The sequence below is a fragment of the Prinia subflava genome, chromosome 4, assembly GCF_021018805.1.
Source record: "Prinia subflava isolate CZ2003 ecotype Zambia chromosome 4, Cam_Psub_1.2, whole genome shotgun sequence".
Taxonomy (NCBI): domain Eukaryota; kingdom Metazoa; phylum Chordata; class Aves; order Passeriformes; family Cisticolidae; genus Prinia; species Prinia subflava.
The window spans coordinates 14047349-14067626 of record NC_086250.1 but is presented as its reverse complement, the minus strand read 5'-3'; the positions used below and the strand labels follow the sequence as shown (position 1 = coordinate 14067626).

General features: G+C 43.0%; 1 protein-coding gene across 2 annotated transcripts in view; it reads right to left on the bottom strand.

Annotated features, from left to right (window-relative positions):
* Positions 1-20278, bottom strand: part of LOC134549715 (transmembrane protein 178B) — a 273157-nt gene that overhangs the window by 21253 nt on the left and 231626 nt on the right. For both annotated transcript variants that reach the window (XM_063395585.1, XM_063395587.1), the window contains exons 4-8: positions 14937-15141; positions 7230-7269; positions 3367-3446; positions 2037-2112; positions 580-672 (exon numbers count right to left, since the gene is read on the bottom strand). In XM_063395585.1, the coding sequence (XP_063251655.1) occupies positions 580-672; positions 2037-2112; positions 3367-3446; positions 7230-7269; positions 14937-15141 (494 nt within the window). The remainder of the gene's footprint in view (positions 1-579; positions 673-2036; positions 2113-3366; positions 3447-7229; positions 7270-14936; positions 15142-20278) is intronic.

Sequence of the window (20278 nt, the reverse complement as noted above, 5' to 3'; positions counted from 1 at the left end):
AAGGTCATTGCATTCATTTAGCAATGAATGAAATCAAATCAGTAGTTAGCAACCAGGAACTGCTTGAACAAAATACAGTCTTGAAAAAGAGAGTATCCCCCAGTTCTGCTCCTGTCATTAATCATCTTGACAAAAAACCTTTATTAAATATGTTCCATGCTTTGTTATCATTCCCACGTAATTTTTAAATTATCTGATTCCCACTTAGCAAAATATGAATTCCTCTTGGGGAGTATACAGAAAGGAAGGAACTTTGCAAACCAAACCATTACCACTACATCACACAGAATGACAAAGATAGAACCATGTCCCTCCAAAGAGTTTGCTCATTCTAGAATAAAGTTTGGAAGACAGTTATGTCACACATTCTTTCTGACCCCACTCCCATCATCTCTTTAAGACTTATATCAATGAGTAGAGTGTTCTGTCCCCATAATATTATAAAAATTACTGAAAACACAGATATTAAACTGAACAGACCTCTAGGAACAGTTTTTATGATGCTGCTACATTGCATAGACTCAATCTTCTTGCCCTCAGCCCAACTATGATTCTCAACAAACCAGGCTCACGCAGTACCTCTTGGACTGTGCCATCTCCTCCTGCAATAATGATCAGATCCGTGTTTTCCATTAATTCCAGAAGCTTTTTTGCTTGTCCCTCATAATCTGTCTGAAGAAACAGAGATTCAAACATGAGGTCTCAAATGACTATTTTTACTGTATCTCTTTTATAGAAAAAAGAATCACCTGTCCATCTGGTTAATAGTTATTTTTATACACAGTACTGTATATTAATTACATCCAGAGAGTTGTTTTCAACTTATAAAAGCAGTCTGATGCATAGTATAATATGTGCAAGTAAACACACACACACATACACACATAGAGGTTAAATGAAATATCAGAGCAAATCTTACTCAATAGCTCTAGAATACCACAGCAATCATCTTATTTCCAGGGAACATTACACTGAAACAAATCCAGAAGCCAATCACTTGCAAAAAATCTCCCACTGTCTTTAACAGCCAAAGTGCTCAAGTGCATCTCCTGAAACACAGCATCAACTACATAAAAGGCCACTGCCTGCCAGCCACTGACAATGGATTCAGCAGTAAAGAGTACTGACTTTTTAAACCATCAAAACTGTTTTCTACAAAATCAAAGTCTTTTACAGAACCATCTCAGCCTCACTTCCTTGCCCAGCCCTGTTTTGCCAATTTGTCAGGTCTGATGCTACCAACCATCAGTTTTAATTCTTTCAAAATAATTTCTTCTCTTAGCGTGGGACTAGGTATTCTTAATGATCAGAGAAAGGGATTAATAAAAACAGCATTTTAATACTAAACCTTGTGGAAAAGATTACAGGACAGAAAGATGCGTATCAGAGTATTTTGCTTTTAGGACACACTGACTATTACACAATCCACAATATCACAGCCTCAAAAACACTGCAGAAAGATCAGAATCCCTTCCATGTTTCCTTGTTCTTCTCTTTCCAAAGAAAACCTGTTGGTTAATTCACATCATTTAGAGCTCAGCTTTCTGCTTTCACGGTGGGAACATTGAATTATTTGGAGAGACACAGAAATGATTTCAGTGTAAAGACAGAAAGTGATTTTTTTTGTTAATCTGAACAGTTCAACTGCATGTCAAAATTCCTCACTTTTCAATTGAAGCTTCAAGTTCAGGCAGAAATGACAAATTCAACAGCAATGGGCACGCACCACTAGCCAGTATTCAAATATTTAGAGAGTTTTCTCTCAAACATGAATTATAGAAGGGCTGTTTTAGACAGACAAACAAGCATATGTACTGCTTTAGCTGAAAATTAAAATCTCACTACACTGTTTGAAAACTAACTGTGAATTAAAAAGATTAGGTATCAGCCTAATATCTCAGTATTTATTTCTTCCTGTAAGATGTCTACAGGACAACTGACAGTTCCAAATGCATACAGATTTGAATTTCAATTATTCAAGAGGAGAAGGAAGACCAGCCAGTATTTCTGTAGTAGCAGAACCTATCAGTTCTTACCTTGACCACAGTTACATCCAAGCCAGATAAGTGCAAAATTGGTGCAGCATTCTTTTCAAAAAGGTTCCCAGCTTTGCTAGAAATAACAGAGTAAAAACTGTTTAATGAGTCTTGTGGCTAAAAAAAAAAATAAAAAGGAAAGAAACAAATGAATACAAAGAAGAAATCTACTTAAAACTGGGCATTCAATCTCCACAATCAGTCACTCAAGCTGACAGTCGGAGAAGATGAGATTTCATGTGGTTCAAATGCATTACATTCCCAGTCTCATATCTCAGATGTCACGGGTTTGTTGCAGTTTTAATAAATGCACAAGATGCTATCTAACTTTTGCCAAAAATAATTTTAAAAACCCATTAAAAGAAATTAAGATCTCCAGAAAGAAATTCATGAGAAAATGAATGACTTACAAAGCATCAGCATTTAGGACCACAAAGAATGCCCATGTAGGCTTTAAGAAATACTTTAAGAATCCCAATTATTTATTATTACATATTATTAACTAAGGTTAGAAGCAAAACTCTATCTGACCTATTTTGTTATAGGACTCCTACTTTTATGCCTGTCATTGCATTACAAAATAATTATATCACTAACTACAAATTGTTAAAAGTAGAAACATGAGACTTGATTCACACTATGCATTTTCCAGACTCACAAAAGCATGTGAGTCCAAGCACTTCCATGTCAGCTATAACATTCCCCTCATATTGGTAGTAACAACTCTCTGCCTCTCCACAAAATGCAACTATTCCAAAGCTTAGCTGATCAGCAGAAACAGACACACATCACATCCAAGAGTATGGTTTGTCTGCTAATGAGCACACAAAAATAGCAGCCGACCTCGTCCAGGAGCCTTGCTCCAAGCCCATATTTAGCCTCTCAGTTTGTGGGTACAGCCCTTTCAAGGGCAGGTTCCCACAGAAGTAAGATCACTTCTTGCCAACTTAAAGTCTTGAAGCAATCAAGGTCATCTCTTATTTCTATAGTTTTTGAGGATGGAAATATATCACACGCAAAAGATTGGAAGGAATACAAAGGAATTCTACATACAAAGGAATGACAAAGGCCGAAACACAGGATTAAAGAAAAGGTATAAAATATATGTATATATGTTTAGAAATTGTTCTTCCACCTCAAGCAACTAATTCTATTTCTCATCCCAATATTTTTTGGTGAAATAAAGTTTGGCATAGTTACATAGCACCAGCTTGGCATCAGAGGGAGGCAAAAATGAGCTCAAAAATCTGGCTGGCTTTTATAGTGGATAGCAGAGCAAAAATGCAGAAAGAGTGGCTCAAATGAGAGTGCTGGGAAGGGGGAATTTTACCCTTTGCAAGCTGCTGGGTTGAGGAAGACCGTTGCTTTCTTCAATGGCATATTGGCAGGGATCAGCTGGTTGCCAAAAGCCTAAGTGAGGGAAAAAGAGCAGGGCTCAGTTTATCTTTTACGCACACTGCTAAAACAGTTCAAAATAATGCATCTCTACAAATGTCAATGGGCTTTCAAGCCTCATGACATTCAAATGACTTCCATCTTCAGCCATTGTACAGGTCTCTTATTCAAAGACCTGCACTCTTAGCAGCAGCTCACATCACTGTCATAAGCACTCTTTAGCTCATTTTTACAATTCCACCACCATTTCGTTTTTGTCAACCTCTGGTTTTCTGCAATGGGCAGAGATCCAGGGAGCTCTCCTTGACTCCAAGGTTACCAGATTTTCTTTCCTTATGTAATTGTCATACACCTGCCACCACCTTCTTTCTGCATTCTTTCTAACTTCTGAACTTTAATTTCTCTATCTCTTCTACTCATTTTAGTATTTTCTATGCTTCAGTTTTCGAAGACAGGAAAGATAATTACAAGAAAATCTGCCTTGCCCTATACACAAGTCCACTGTTTCTTACACGTTTTAAAAACTATAATCTCTCTCTATAAAAATCATTCAATTCCTCTTCAACTTTTAATCCAATTCTGAAGAGGTGTCTCAATTTTAAATTCTTTGAGAGTTCCTCCACAAAGCCTCTTGCACTTTGTACCTATTTGCAAAGCTGTTCAGCACAGGGAAGGAAATGCAAAACTCCCATGCATGTTATATCTGCTCTGTAAGCCTCTAGAAGGTCACACCAAATCAAACTGGATTTGAACAGAAGGAATACAAGGTATTCAGCAATACCATCCAGAAGCCCCAGAAAGAGCAGGGACCAAAGACTACTGTGCTGAACATGGCCCAGTCAACTGTCCCTGGCTTTTTTTCCCTTTTACCTTGCAAGTTAATGCCCTAACAGGAATTTTTATATTGAAAGAGGTGATACTGTACACAAAGAACAGTACATTTTAGTGGCTGCTAGCTGTTCCAACTTATTATTAATTCCACTTGCAAACTTTGCTCAGGAAACCTCAATTTAAAGAAGGGTACAGCTGGCTGTGCTGCTTAAAACATCTGAATTTCCTCTTCAGGAAAGAAAAAGGATGAGAGAAGTTGCTGAGAGTAAAGAAATCATCAAAGAAAGTGAAACTAGTAAATAGCTCTTAAGCTTTACTCAAAGATCAGCTGGAAAACAGACCAACTTATTGTATTGCAATTGTTGGGTGGGAATTGGGGAATAGGGGACCTCTAGAATGTTACAGCTGTTAGAGACAATGTATTATTTGCTTAGGGGGCACAATGCGATGTATTTGCATGCTCCAAACCATCTAACAAGGCTCTAAACAACCCAACAAGGCTCATAAAGATGTTATTAGTAATGACATAATTGCTTCTTTATGTAATATACTTAGACATTTATGTTACATACAGGGGCATTTCTAAAGCAAATGCTGATTTGTAAGACAGAAAATAAAAAAATAATAATGCAATATTCTAGAAGTCTTTCAGAGCAGAACATAACTAAAGACAACTAATAGTCATAAGATAAAAATGGTTATTAAATATATATATGAAGGTATAATTTAGGTAAGTCAATGTCTTTTTCACTTTCTTGTCAAATGCACACTTGTAGGTATTGTATTTCTGGACTTCTAAAATGACAATCACTATTTTACAGCTATGAAAAACCCTTTTATACAAAGCTGTTATAATGCTTTATGAATATCAGCAAAGAAACTACGTTCTTTTACAGAAAACTATCCTTTGAGTAAACAGTCTGCCAGCTGAACAGCACCTCTTTAACACGTGCCCGGAGTTCAGCAACAAGGTCAAACAGCAAGACTGATTTACCAAGGAAGCCCAAGTCAGCTGACACTGACTTACTCCAGAGACAGGGGTGTAAAATGTTAAAAATATCATTAATGGGTTCTTTATTATCCAATCTTTCCATAATCTTTTGCCACACCAAGGGTGTCATCATAACCTGGTATTTAAATTCAGACACACATGGCAGATCCTTTGCAGAAATACTGCTGTGGTGGATACTTTCTCAGGAAGGCAGCTCCCTCATCAATTGGATAATGGAACAGGCTTAAAAACCTAAAAATCCAATCTAAAAATGGTAAGAACTTCACACGCACTTCAGTCAGACTAAACTTTTTATTTGGTGAGTTTGCTGCTATTTTTTCCAATACTTATACACATCACTATAAAAGCAAGTAGCATTTTCCAAACAATTTTCCATTGTTGTTATTCTGAAGAACATACCAGACACTTAATGCCTTAATGCAGTACTGCTGTGTGTTTTCAAGCACTATTTGGCACTGACATATCAGCGAGAATGGAAATTGCAGCAAGAATTGATTACTAGGCTTTCTGGTTCATTCCTTTCTAATGCAGGAGTCTTCTGCAGGACATTTTCCCAGGCTTTAACCACGAAAATTGCAGGAAGCTCCACTGACAGTGCCTTTGTATTTTCATTTGTAAGAATAAGCCATTATGGAATAGAACCTGTCACTTAATAACTGGATTTAAGAAATTGAAAATTCAGGATTTCCACAACTGAACTATCTGCTGGTACCAGTCTTTTCCTTAGCACTTACATATTTTGACAATAGACACAAACCACTTCATCAGCTCCTTTAAAAAAAATGGTTTAATTTGGTCAACATGCTTCAAATACTGAGGTATTAACGGCTATTTTTTGTGATATAAAAAACTTCTTTCGCTTTGTTATTATGCGGTAAAACTGATTGTTGAAAATGTAAGACTCTGAAATTACAAGTATGGTTTATGAAAGCAGCATTTTCAGGGAAAGATTTTCCTTGTTTTTTCATGAGCAGTGAGTTTCCTTACATCTATTCTGGCATAAAGATCTACCGCACAAGACAAGTTGCTATGAAAATCTTTCAACAGCAGACAGGCTGAAATTGGGGTAATTCAGGTGTACAACACTTCTCTACAGAGAAAAATAATTTTCACCATTCTGCTCAGGCCCCAGTACACAGCAATGATGGGAGCAGTGTTACATCCTGCAAAATGTCAAAGATCTGTCATGAAGAAGCAGGTTTAGAATTAACTTTATTTGTGGGAGGTAAAAACTCTTAAAATCCTACAGAAATTATGTCATCCATGGGCAGCAGCACTTACACCTCCAGAAGACTGCTTATTAAGGACAAGATTTCTTTGTGGGAATATTAAGAGTATGGGAGTTTGTTGACTGCTGTTTGCCCATGCAGGCCACAAATGAAATGCAGCAGTCAGTACCCTGAGAGGGTAACTCTCCTCCTCTGACAGTGGTCCTCTTGTCACTGCTCAGTAACCAGGCTGTGCCCATTAAGTCCCCAGTACACGGGTCCCCAGAGAGCTGGGCCAGTCACAGCTGGCATCCCTGATAAAGTCACTCCGGGTCAAACAGACAAGGGCAAGGGCTCTGCAGCTGAGCACTGACACGAAGCGGTTTGTGCTGCTTCTGCCCAGACTGCACCCCCTGGTGGGGCTGGGATCTCACTCTTATCAACAAATCCTCTTCCTATCAGCAGTGTACAGGCACAGAGCAATTGCATGTGCAGCACTGGAGGTCTGGGTAGCTCCAGCAGAGACTCGGATCACCCCAAGGATAACCCTGCACTCCCCTGCAGCAGCAGCCAGGACACACAGGGCAGTACCCCCTGTGCACCCCGGGCACCAAGGGAGAGAACACAGATGGCATCATCATAAGGCTTGTCACAGAGGAAAGGCCCGCTGGGAACATCTCAGGAGCCCTGCACAACCAAGATAAGAGGGAGATTTTCATCTGATTTTATTACTTTAAAAGGCGTTACCTGGGCTTCTTGGCATGCAGCTCTTCGTAGCAGGTTATCGCTATCAGGTAAGACAGAAAAGAGAGGGGACATTACGTTGTGTAAGTTTAAAACAATTTGCTCATTTTTAAAATGTAGGTACATACCCCTTTTACACAGTTTGACAACACTGAAAAAGAAAAAAACCCAAAACATTTTAAGGATAAAACACCCCCATTTGTGCACACATGCATATTTTTTTCTGCATGTGCACACAAACATTATTTCTACAGAGAAGAAAAGCAGGAAACAAAGACCAGGATGCCAAACGTGCTGAGATTACATAAGCTCTGGCACACTGTGCGACTGTGATTTATTTGTTAAATTGCTACGTAACTGCACTCCAGAGCTCAGGTGTGGATTTTCCCAACGCTCTCGCTGCCTGGTGTTTACACTGAAGGTACTTACCATTCTGGCAGTGTAGAAGGGCTCTGGAGAGGACATGAGTCTCGGTGCAGTACACCTGTGAACTCCCCTCTCCACCAGTTTGCAAGCCAAACACACAGTAATGCAGCACCTCCCACCCACCCAGGCCCGAGCACGGCCCAAAGCAGTGCCTCGGGGAGGTGAAAAACACTCATCTCATGAAGTGTAAAAAAAAAAAAAAAAAGAGATGATCAGTGTTAGCTATGTCACAGATGGTCTTTTCAGAAATACATTCCTGACTTCTCATGGCAAGGGGGGTATACAGAGGACAAACACTGGAGACACAGCTACTGATGAGGAATGAAAGTCTGTTCCTTCCCTAGCCCCAAAAATGCCCTATTTCCCCTTGCAGACAAAATGGAAGTACTGCTCTGCTGTGCCCAGAGTCTTGCCTGTCCCCTAGCTACCAACACTCTCCATCCTTCAGCTTGTCCTTGCCAATGCCTGGCAAGACCATGTTCGTCTCAAAATATCACATACAAAACTCCCCACTTACAGGCAGCATACCAAAACTAACACTGTATCAGCCAAAACAATTAACCTTTTGTCTTTAACCAGACAAAAGCAGGTGACTGGGAGAACAGCACACTTCTGCCCCGAGGTGTGGCTCATCAGGCCAAACCCTGCCATGGAAATGGCAGAAGGCAAGGCAAGGCCAAAGCCAAGTGCCATCCATTTGATTCCAATGGTTTACAGTATTTATCTGACACTGGAACTAGATAAGCTGCTCTTTTTGGCATCACCAAGAGATGCTGCAATGCCATAAAACGAGAAGTAGGGTGACTTCAGGTGAGATATAAAATTGGGTTCTGAGAAAATAACTACTGTATAAAAGCCACAGATTTATTCCTGGTAATAATGAAAAGACAAAGGAAGAGTTCAAGCATGGAAAAAGAAAATACGTGAACAATACCTCATCAGGATAACAAGTAATTCGAATGTCTGCAAAAATATTCCTCAGAGGCACGCTGTCATATTTGCTCCTTAAAACCAAAGAAGTAGATAATTTGTATTAAGCACCTGCAATATCATTTAGAGGAGCAACAGCCTTCGGTTTGATTGCAGTAATATGATGGAAATGCACTGGTCAAAATAACTCTGCAAAGCCTGGTGTTCCAAGCTCTGCAACAGCAGTGTCACAGCTAACTCCAGCCCAATCAAGACAGTGTGACAGGCTGAGTCCACCCTGTGCCACTGAAGGCATGAACAGGGACACTTCCCCCCCTTCAGTGACTACGTGTGGCCAAAGCAAACAGAAAATCATTGCAATTTCAATGTATAAAGTTGAAATATTGTAGGATATCAAGGAGCCCCCACTGTCAAATGATGGCCAAACAGCTGTTGTCTTTGAGAACTGCTGTCCTAACCTTCTGAACAAACCCCAGCCAATCCCACGTTATCTGTTTACTCCACATTGGTGCTATTTTGTTCAAAAGTCAAGCTCTATCACACTGTCAGCCAGTCTGTTTTCCTGGTGCCTCCAGCTTTATGCTGCAGTGTTAATTGCCTTTAAAATGAAGTTCAGCAACACTTTCCAAATGCAAGCAGAAGATACTGTGCTCTTTCTCAGCCTCAAAGCTCCTCAAAACAACTGTCAAGGATTCACCTCAATGAGTCTTACCCATAAAAATTAAGCTTGACAGTTTAGATATCAACATTTATCCTGGTTTTTTTCCTGCACTGAAGCACTTAAAGAGACAGGAGAAGGCTTCTTCGACACTTACCATTTTGGTGTCAAAGGAAAAGTTTAGATTCTGAGAGAAGAATCTAACATCCAGCAATTTCCAGGTGATCTGCCTCACTTCTCCAGCAGCACAGCACCCAGAATTCCATACCATCCCAGCCATACTCACAGGATTTCCACTTAATTCAACTGGGACATTTCAAAGTCGTCAGAGTTTGTCAAGGATGCCCCAAGTTTGGTTTAAATATGCCAAGTAACAGATTTTTTTTATTTCCTTAAACTATTATGTCAACACTTAACTAGCTTCAAACTCCAGAAAAAACAGCTCAAGTGCACTCACAGGGATGCATCTGTAAGAACAGCAGTCCTCCTCCTGCATCACAGCTGCTGCACTTACCTCACACAGCTCACCTGAAGTACCCCAAGTGGGTCTGCAAGTCCTCTGCAGGTCATAACCATTAAATAGAGCTAGAAAAATGTGAAAACCAGCTGAAAGCTAACTTCTTAAAGCCTTCTGCCTCAGCATGTAGTCATTCTCAAAACATGACTGCTCACCAGCTCCCAGAGAAAATGAGACTTTAATAATAAACATAAGATTTTGTAGATTTTTTTGTACTTTGTTGTCTACTGTTAGGTAGTAACAAAGCCTTTTCAACAATGCTCAAACATGAGCAGGTGGGGGCTGAGGGAAATTGCTCCACTGCCTTAAAGAACACACAGAGATTTCTTCTGACCTGCACCATATCCACAGCAAACTAAAAATCAACTTTTGCTTTACGTTTCCCCTAAGGGCTTATCTACACAATTTGACCTTAAAGCCAAACAGACAGGCAGTGTTGCATCTGCTGGCCAACTCAGGGCTGTCTTCCTGCTGTGAGAATTAAGCATCACACAGCCTACAGCTGGGCCAACTTGCTTAAGCAGTGAAAAATTGGGAAACGGACAGGAACGAACAGTGGCAGCAGGGTATGGAAGAAAGAGGCTGTCCCAGGCTGAACCCACAGACAGAACACTCCCAGCAAAGCCTCAAGGCCGGCAGCCACAGCAGCACGGGCTGTGTGGAGAACAGAGCAGCCCACACCACAGAATGGAACCAAGACAGAAAGAACACAGGGGTGACTGTGCAGAGCTCCCCGTGCCCCAGCACTCAATGCTCTGAGAACACAAAATCTGTCTGACTCCATGGGCAGGGCTGCTCTGATTTCTCTGGTGCAGGACAGCTGGCACTGCTCCTGTCCTGAATGTTTTCAGCTAGAGTAGGGCACTAACACCCTTACATATAAGCACAAGATCCACACAGCTCAGTATGGATGCTCCTCAAGATGAGACTGGGTCCCGTGCCCAGGTGTCAGCAGAAGGCAGGGCTGAAAGGACAGCTCCGTGATGAAAGGTCATCCAGGGCAGCAAGGAATGCAACCAGCAGAAGACAAAGTTGAACTGAAGCTATTAGAGGCTCTCAGCTGCAGCAAGGGTCTGTATTAGAGACAGCCAAAGCAACTCCCCTAAAAGTGATCACACTACAAATGTACAAAGAAGCTCAGGATCTCATTCCAAAATGGGTTATCAGCACTAAATTTAAGACTATTAAATATACTCAAATATGAAGAAGCCTAAAAACTTTAAAGTTCAGTGTCTGCACCAAAGCACAGTTTTGTGAGGAGAAACTTGACCAAAGCTGTGCACACAGGATCAGTCCTTAGGAGCTATATCAGAACTTCTGAAAAAGATTTTATCTTAGCAGAGAGCTTTTTTGGCTGCCTCTAATACAGCAAGAGCACAGAATCCACTTTACTGGGTATTAGAATTTACTTCCATCTTGGCCTTGGAAGGGCATGAAAGACAAATCTTAGGTTTCATCAGCTTTACCTAAGACTCAGAATTTATACTCTGTTTTTTTGACAAAGTTTTGATGAAATAAAGTCAGCTACTCAGGAAGTATATGCAGAAAGGTGACAAAGTGAGTTATCAGCTGGCAAACACACAGAGTAACATTCAAATTGTAGATAACAGCACCACTCAGGATTACTGGCAGGCAGTCAAAGGCTCAGGTGCTTTGCCAGCATTTTCTTCTGAGAATGTCAATATTTTAACATATACAGAGTCAAACTAAGTATGTGATGAGTCCACTGCCTCAGCAGAATATCCAGGGTCTCCATCCTGACATGGTGATGATTACTTGTGCAGTGACATCACTGTAACATCTGGTCAAATCTGACAATCAGTTCAGGTGATGCCCATCATGCTGGAGATTTCATTTCTGCTGATTTTACAAAGCTGGTAACTCACTGCACCTCCTGGGCATACAAAGAACAGCTGCAGCTCAACTCAGGAAAGGTGACCCAGGACATAAAGTTGAGAGGGGATTCCAAACTTGGTGGAAATTCTAGAACAATCTTTATTTGTAACAACCTCACCTGTGTATGTTAAGTAGAAGTATGTTACTGAGTATGAGCACACATCTGACAATCTGCATACCCTGCAAGCTTTGATATAGAATATTAAATTGTGTCCCTGCAGCATGACATGCTATAGCATGATTAAAATGAGCCTAATATATAAATTCATGCAATCCAGAGAAATTAAAGACAACTTCATATGTAGCAACACTGAGTTATCCTCCTACTTCTCAGATAGCACAAGAGTATTTGCTATCCCAAATGCAAGACAATGGATTTTTAAAACATATTCTTTCATGACAACAAAAGGAATTTTAAGAATGCAATGGAGTTCTAGTTAACAGTAGTTCAACCAGACATAAATCCTATCATTTGACACATTAAAACCCTTTGCCACCTCCTGACTGACACCCTTGTTGAAGAGGTACCTTCTGTACCATCACATGCTTAGAAAGGCTGAATAACACTTTGGGGAGGGGGAAGAAGCACAAGGTTTCCTCCTTTTATTCTTCCTGCTCATCCAAAGCTCCTTACTTTTAACTCAATCAGTATCTGAACAAACACCTCCCAAACTGACAGCCTGATACACTGATCCAGAAACTAAATGCTGCAGGAAGAAGGCACCAGGACTAAGCAGCTCCTCAACCTTTACAGCCATCCACAACCTTCAGACCAACCAAGCCACAATCCATGGCACTCCAGTGCCCCTCTTCCCTTACACCCCAGGGCACAAGGGCATCCACCCACAGCAGGCTCCACAGCAGTGCTCAGGATGTGCAAGGGGCACTCCCACGCCCATTTCCAGGCAGGAAAGAGGCACTGGGAACAAGCCTGGAACAGGTAACATTCTTTTTGTCCACACAGCATCCTCCAAAGTCTTAAAGAACTACTTCAGAGCTCTTCTATGAGCTTGTAGAGACTGACTAGAGAAGAGCTGCCATTTATCTGCAGGACAGATTGTTATTTACAACAGCTCCACTAAATGCAGGCATCATGGCTGCTGCATCCAAAAGAAGGAGGAACCTTGAGAAGTCAAGAAAGCAAATCACCTTCTCCTCGCAACAGAAATACCTTAGAAAATCTACAAGGACAGAAAGAGAGATGCAGGATGGCAAACAAAAATTTTCTTTGGCTGCAAATAAACGACCAACATCTCAGCTACTTCCAAGAAGTCAGAGGCTAATCTGAAGCAATGCTGTGCTAAAGCAAGGCCCTTCACCAGGAACTCGTGATGCCAGAAACAAAAGCACAAGACCTCACTACACCTCAAATGTGTTCTCAAAGGGCAAATATCAGTCCAGCCAGGTATGGCTCATGCACAGCAATTGAGCCTCTGATGTGGATAACAACAAGCCTCAGGGCCAGCACAGCCCCTTAGAGATCCCTCATTAACCTCTCCCAGCACTGCCTGTGGCAGTGTGTGCATGGGGCAAAAGGCACCTCTGCTCCCAGCACAACTGGGACACAGACAGAGACACTGGGGAGAGGCAATGTGCAAAAACACTCACACCAAAAGCCACGAGCTGCAGACAGGGATCCCGGCCTGCTCCCTGCTGTGCACCTGCCACAGGGTAAGGTCCTCACCATTCACAGAGTATCACAAAGGGGCTGTTCAGACCACCTTTGAATTCTTTTTTACTCTCTTGCCATCAGGCTCTTGCTGTTCCTTGTTTTTCTCTAACCTGGATAAAACAAGTCTCCACAGAGAATGGCCCAGAAATCCCTAAGCTGCTGCTAGTGTTTCCAAACAGTGTTTAGAACTCTGAAAGCAGTAGCTGTGGCCTACATCAAAGTCTGATGATGCTACACTGAGCTGTCTGTCATCACAGGAATTCTTACCTTACATTTCCAGTGTCTCCTGAGGAAATGCTGTCTTTTCCTCCACAGATAAAAGGGAGATTGGAGAATGGGTTATGTAAGATTCTTCTGCCCCCAGTACATCATCTGGGTTAAAGCACCATGCCTACACTTGGGACAAACAACCCCCACCCATGGAAATTCAGATACCAAAGATTCCCTTTTTGGTTGTTTGCCTTTCATATTTTCCTCCTTATTGCCCATCTCATCACTGTGTCACACTCCACATTCTCTGAGATCCAAACACCATTTCACCACTAGCACACAAGAAATCAGTGTACATCTGAAACCAACAGCACACGGGCACAGGAACTCCCAGACACAACAGACAGAGGGGACACTGAGCCTCAGTGCTTCAGGTAAGAAACAAGCAACTGAAGCAGATGTAGCAGGCAAAACAAAGACTGATTTAATGCCAAAGTCCCCAGGCAAAAGGATGTGAAGAAACAGAGTATAAAAACAACATAAACAGATTTATTTTCCTAACTTTTCCACCGAGGCTTTGGCAGCACTGCAATGTAAGCAGAAAAGAGCACTGTTAAAAACCTGACTAAAGAATTAAAAATCATTCAGACAGTGACAGTAAACAGCAGAACCAGAAGTAACATTTTCAAAAATATTTTGGCTACACCTGCTTTTCAGTGAAATTCATTAACCATAACCTTGAGGGATAAGGATTAAAATATAAACTCAGTTTTTTAAAAAACACAAATGAGGATTTTACTTACTGTAAGGGACATTTATTCCACAGGTAAGCAGTGGGAATGACACCACTAGATAAAACTTACGGGAGGAGCAGCTGACAGGCTCCTCCAGGCTGGGTGGGCGACAACAGGAGGGACAGCACACGGCTGCCGTGCCAGGCCTCGAGAAAGAGACGAGGACTCCTGCTACAGCAAAAAGGAGGTGGCAAAACCCACGGGCACAGGACACCACGTTGGGATGGGCCACGCTCAGCACATCCTGCAGGCCTGGTTCCAGTCATCCTTACAGTACAGCACGCTGAAGGCTCACGTATGGCTCACGACATTCTTTTTCAGGTTAGAAGACAGAAACCCTTCCCCTCTCCAAGAGGCCCCACCACTGCTCATGCCAGCCAGACATGCCTTCTGTTTAAACCTCCCGCCTGAGCCCGCTCCAGTCTTACGGCAGGGCCGACGTGGGGAGGCAGAAAAGGGCCCTGAGCTCCCCACGCCCACAGCTGAAGCAGGAGCGGGACCCATCCCCTCCGGCCGCCGGGGCCCTCCGAGAGGCGATCCCCGTTTGAGGCGCTCCCTCCCTCCATCGCTCCCTGCCGCCTCCCGGCCCGGCCCCAGCCGGCATTACCAGTGCTTCCCATAGAGCCAGTGTCCGCCCCAGCCCAGCAGGCACGCTCCGAACGTGGATTTCTTCCAGTGCTGCCTGAGGGTCGTCAGCACTCTCGCCATCGCGCCCGCCGGCCGCCCCCGGCCGCGCCGCCGCTCCGTGCCCGGCCCGGCTCGGCTGGAAACGGCTCCCGCGGCCCCGGCGTTCCGCGCACGCACCGGCCCCACTGCACAGACACGAACAAACAAACAAAAAACCTAAAACCCCGCGAATCCCAAGGAAAGGAGCTTTCACTGCCCAGAGCCCCGGCGCTCTCTGCCTTGCTTCAGCCCCCGAGCGGACTCTTGGCTGCCAGTGCCGACGCTGCCGGGAGCACGGGCAGATGGAGATGGACAGTAGCAGGGGACAGAAGTGAATAGGTCTTTTTTCCACATCAATAAAACCGTACACGGTGTTGCCCTCGCCCGCACACACGCGCACACTACAAACATTAAAAACCCCAATAAAATCCCAAACCTGCCAAAAAACCAAACCCAAACCAAACAAACAAAACACAGCAACAACAAACCCAAAGAAAATCAAAACCAAACCCACAAGTTAAACAAAATCACAAACAAACAACAAACAGAAAATATTCCAGAATACGTAGTTAGAAGAAATGTTGTCCAGGAGGTAGCTGGGGTTTGCTGTTTAAGCCTAACCCTTGGGATGGCCATAAGAACCGGGAGAAATGTCTCAAAAAACGCATGGAAACACCAATATCATGGGGATGCCATGCAGCCTTGAACAGTATGAACATCCTGCCGGGGGAAGGTGGAAACATAACCAAGGGGCAAGACCTGACCTCATCATGGAAAAAGCTTGAGGACAGACTAGTGGTAGTAGCCTATCCTAGCATTAGGTTGTAACTAGTATTCTCTATTTTTCACAAAGTAACCTACCCCGTTGATCAAGTAAAGCTGGGACATGTAATCTTTTTGGATTTCAGTAAAGCTTTTGTCAGGAAAATCCACAAATGCCAGAAGTTTATGTCCAAAAGGACACAGAGGAGTCCTGCAGCTTTATTGGAATAAAGGGGGAGAGTCCACTGGGGCACGCACCCGTGGGGTTTTCCCTCTCGGGGGTTCAGAAGCTGCAGCCTCCTTTCATCCTGAACTTCCCCACTGGCTGAGGTACTGGGAAGGTACACCCTTCCCAACACCCTGCCTACCACATACCCTCCTTGAACCTATTATTTTATCCCCCAATTCCGAAGCTCAAGCTTCTGCAGACCCTTGTTTACTTCATGAGCCAAGCTGTCTGGGCTCGGCAACAAACCTGCTGCCCGAAGTCAGCAGAGACATTAAGACCCATTTCAAAGACCTTAACACCCGCACCCATCGAATTCTTTGTAAGAAAATTAGCATTCCTCTCAATCCCTCCTCTTCTTATTTCTCCATTTGTCTTTACAAACCCTAATTAATATTAACTTAACCCTTTTCAACAACCTGGAACATATAAAACACCTCCTCCCAACTTTTCCACCTCTGGTCCATGCAGCAGGTGTGGCAAGTAAATACAGAGAATAAAGTAGACAATGACAGTTCACATTCACCCAATTATCCCCAGAGGTCCTTGTCCATGAGTACTGATAGTGGAGGTCTCCCATCCTTTTCTTCCAGTTGAGGAGTCCATATCTCCAGAGCTTTGGACCTTGACCCGAGTGTGATGGGTGCACCCATGTCCAGCTGTCCTGGCTGCTGTTCCTGCAGTCCTGGATGGATGTTCTGAACAGCACAGTCCAAAGGCAGCGTCTGTGCTGACTGGGCTTCCTGCTTAAGGAACCCCAAATTACCTCAAGGAACCCCTACCTTGAGGCACTCCAGTGACCTCCAGTCAGCCCAAAGGACCTCAAGCAACCCCTGAGGTTCTGCACCCTCAGCTCTCAGGGAGGAGCAGCCTGCCCCACCCCACAGCAGCCCATCATAACCAGGCTGCCAGGGGCAGGAATGCAGAGCAGCCTCTCCCACAGCTCCTTATGCAGAGCAGACTCTCCCACAGCTCCTTTCCCAGCCTGGTCCCTCCATTCCTCATCTTCTCAAGGAGCTGGCTCCTCAGCAGCAAGATCTGAGCAAGGCAGAGAACTCACCTGGCTCATGGTAGCCCTTCAATTTTGCCACACCCAGTCAGTACAGTCTTAAACTGGGTTAAAAAAAAAAAAAAAAAAAAAAAAAAAAAGAAGCAATGAATACGTTACACAGAGAAAATGTATAAAACAACTCAGTGGACACAAGCCAGCTTCCTGTTCATGTCTCATTCTTCCTGGTCTCCCCAGCCCTGTACAATGTACTTGAAGGGAATGGGCAAAGGCAGCTATGAAGGTAATGCACACTGGGAATTTGCATACCCACACCCACATTCACACATCATGATTGAATATAACGCACCCTGCTCATCTTTCCCACTTAGCAGAAGAACATTTGAAGAATTGCTCCCCTTTTGGCATCAAATTCAAACTAGAGAAGTTCCCATGTCTACTAGGACACACTTTGTGGTTCAGCAAGGGCTCCAGTGTGGTGAGCCCCTTGTACAACAGCAGATCCTGACACCCTTAACAATCCATTTCTAATGTTCTTTTTACAGATGGAACCTTAGTTCCTTCCCAGCCACTGTCCTGGTGGCCTCTCCCTTCCCTTTGGTCCGAGGGTTCCCTGCACTTCTCCTCAAAGCTTCTCAAGACACATGAGAGAGGATGAACAGCTGCAGAGATTTCACAAAAGTGCCGAGTTTTTCAGAGAGACCCCACCCTGTAAGAAAGGAAGAGGAATGTTGGCCATCCCTAATGATCTCTTGGCTAAATGAGTGATGTGAGGTAGCAGTGCTGCTTTTGTAGACCACTCTTGACAGGGACCTCAGTTTGCAGACTCAGGAGAACAAGGATGCACTCTAGCAGGGACCAGCGGGCAGGGCAATGAATGTAACACTGGACAGATTTTTTTTTTCTGAATGTTTTTTCCTTCTTACAAAATGCCATTTTAGCGATTCAAAAACATCAAAGTTAATAAAACGGCTTTTTCTTCTTTTCTTTTTTGTGAAAAAGCTTCTCCAAATCTTTCTGCTTAAGAATGTCAGGATGGGATATGAGTTGTAACATAAGGTGGCTGCTTGAGGCCAAATTTGGGATTCTGGGTATGCAAAAGTCTGTTCTGCAAAAATCAAGTTGATGCAGAAGATGGTCCAGAGGACTCTCTGCTGTTAGTGATAAGAAAAGCTGATTAAATCCTGTGGATTAGTTTCCCTACTATGTTTTGGGGTTTCCTTTCCCCTTATTTTGTAGAGCAGAAGGTCTGGGATTTTAAATTTTTTTAAGTAAGAAAAAATTAAATTATCTTCTGATGAATATTTCAGGCATAACCTTGTACAGTAGCCATTGCTTCCCACTTAAATATTCCAGGTTCATCTGTCCAGTGCATCTCACTTTGCTGAGTACATGTGCTTGATGCAATGCTGAATGTTCCAGGTGGTCTGGAGTGATTAAATGTCCTACTTTTCTTTTGGTGTTTGTCCTACTTTTTTAGAGGATTCAGATGGTATGGCCAACTGCTAACAGCAATGATAGCCACAGATATTAATACTCTCATCCTTTTCTTCACTTATGAAAAGATTGTGTGCTGATAAATGATTTTCAAATTCATAATTCTCATGTGGTGTCACAAATAATTTACAAACACCTATAACTTCCTATTTTGCAACCAAGTCTACCAAGGACAGTTATGTTCATTAATGATGTTTCCAAAACAAGCTTGAATTTTTAAAATAAAGCCTCTTCAGTATTCTAATACATGTTCAGAGCATTCAGAAAAAATGCTTAAATGTATGAAAAATCTGAGTATCTCTAAAATGGCTGAATGGCAATTTTCCTGTGTTCATAACCATGAAAACACATCAGAGTTAGTATCAGTGAGAAATTTTACCTCAGTTGCTAGTTGTCTTCAGTACCCCTAGCAGAGGGACTTGACCCTGCTTTGGGCAGGGTGGTTGGACAGGATGAGGTCCAGAGCTCCCATCCCATCTCCCCTGCTGGGACTGTGTGACACAATCTGAGATTTTGGGTTGGTGATATTTGATGCGGGGCTTTTTGAAGAGAACTGCCCTTGGAAGAGAGAGACAGTGCAGACAGCAACGACAGATTGTGCACTGGTCTTTTTATTTGGCATTACTTAGAATGCAGCGTCCATTCCGAAATTCCTCCTGGCAAACACGTATGTCCTAGTTTTTGGCCGTGGCTGTCTGATCACCCTGAAGGTAGATCACACCTGCCATGCTGCTGCATGTACCAGGTACTTCTCTTTCAGCTGTCCTAGTTTTCTGCATGTCAGATCAATAGAAGCATGTATTAGAGTGTGTGCAATGGAAAATGAGAGGATAAAGGACTGATCTTGAGCATCCGCTAGATTATGTGCTGTAGTAATTTTTTAGGCCAAGTAAAATTCCTGCTCTCTTTTTCGTAACACTGTTCAGAGGAGGCTGGGATGTGTGATTTTGTTTTCCTATGATTGCTGGGTGTTTTTTGTAAAAAACAGACTAATTCAAAAAGCTGCTCTGTAACTTTTAATACTTGACTGAGGACATGTCACCTAAAATTATCTCACAAGTTGCGTATGAAGGCAGGTGAACACCTCATCCTGGTTACTCATGTCTGACCCTTTTATGATGACTAATTTTTTATCATGCGGTCTCTACCATCAGTTCCAGGTCTGTTAGCAGGAGAAGCTTCAGATACGTGATCGTGCTTCAGGCACGTAGTTATTTGTTACTTTGGAAAAGTCACGTCCTCAGTCATCTCAGTGCTCAGCCACAGAATGTAAAGGAACCAGTAGAGAGGTTTTTGTCTACAGCTTGGCAGTGCCCTACAATTGATAAGGACAGAAAATCATTTAGTCTCCATTTCTGTCCAACACAATCTGTGCCTATGTTTGCATAAAAAAGGGACCTCCCCAGTCCAGTGTAGTCCTTCTGTCACCCTTTCAGCAATGGAGAATTGGGAGCCCTCAGCCTGCTGGTTATTCTGGCATTTGAGACTTGTTTATCGATGGTCTGAGGGTATGGAACAGCAGTGCTGTCAGCACATCCCGTGCCATCATGGTAATTCTGTCTCTTCAGGTGCTTTCTTACAAGTGAAATGCAAATAGCTGCTTGTGTTGCAAAGAGACCAAATTTAGAGCTCTGCAGGAGCTGTGTGCTTACCGCAGCGGTGCAAGTCCGTGATCCTGCCAGACCGAGGCAGCGTTGTCTGTCAGAGCCTGCCTGCATCCCCCAGTTTTTTACATGATTAATATCCCTGTGGCCAGAGAGACAGGGAAGAGCATCCTCACACAACCTTC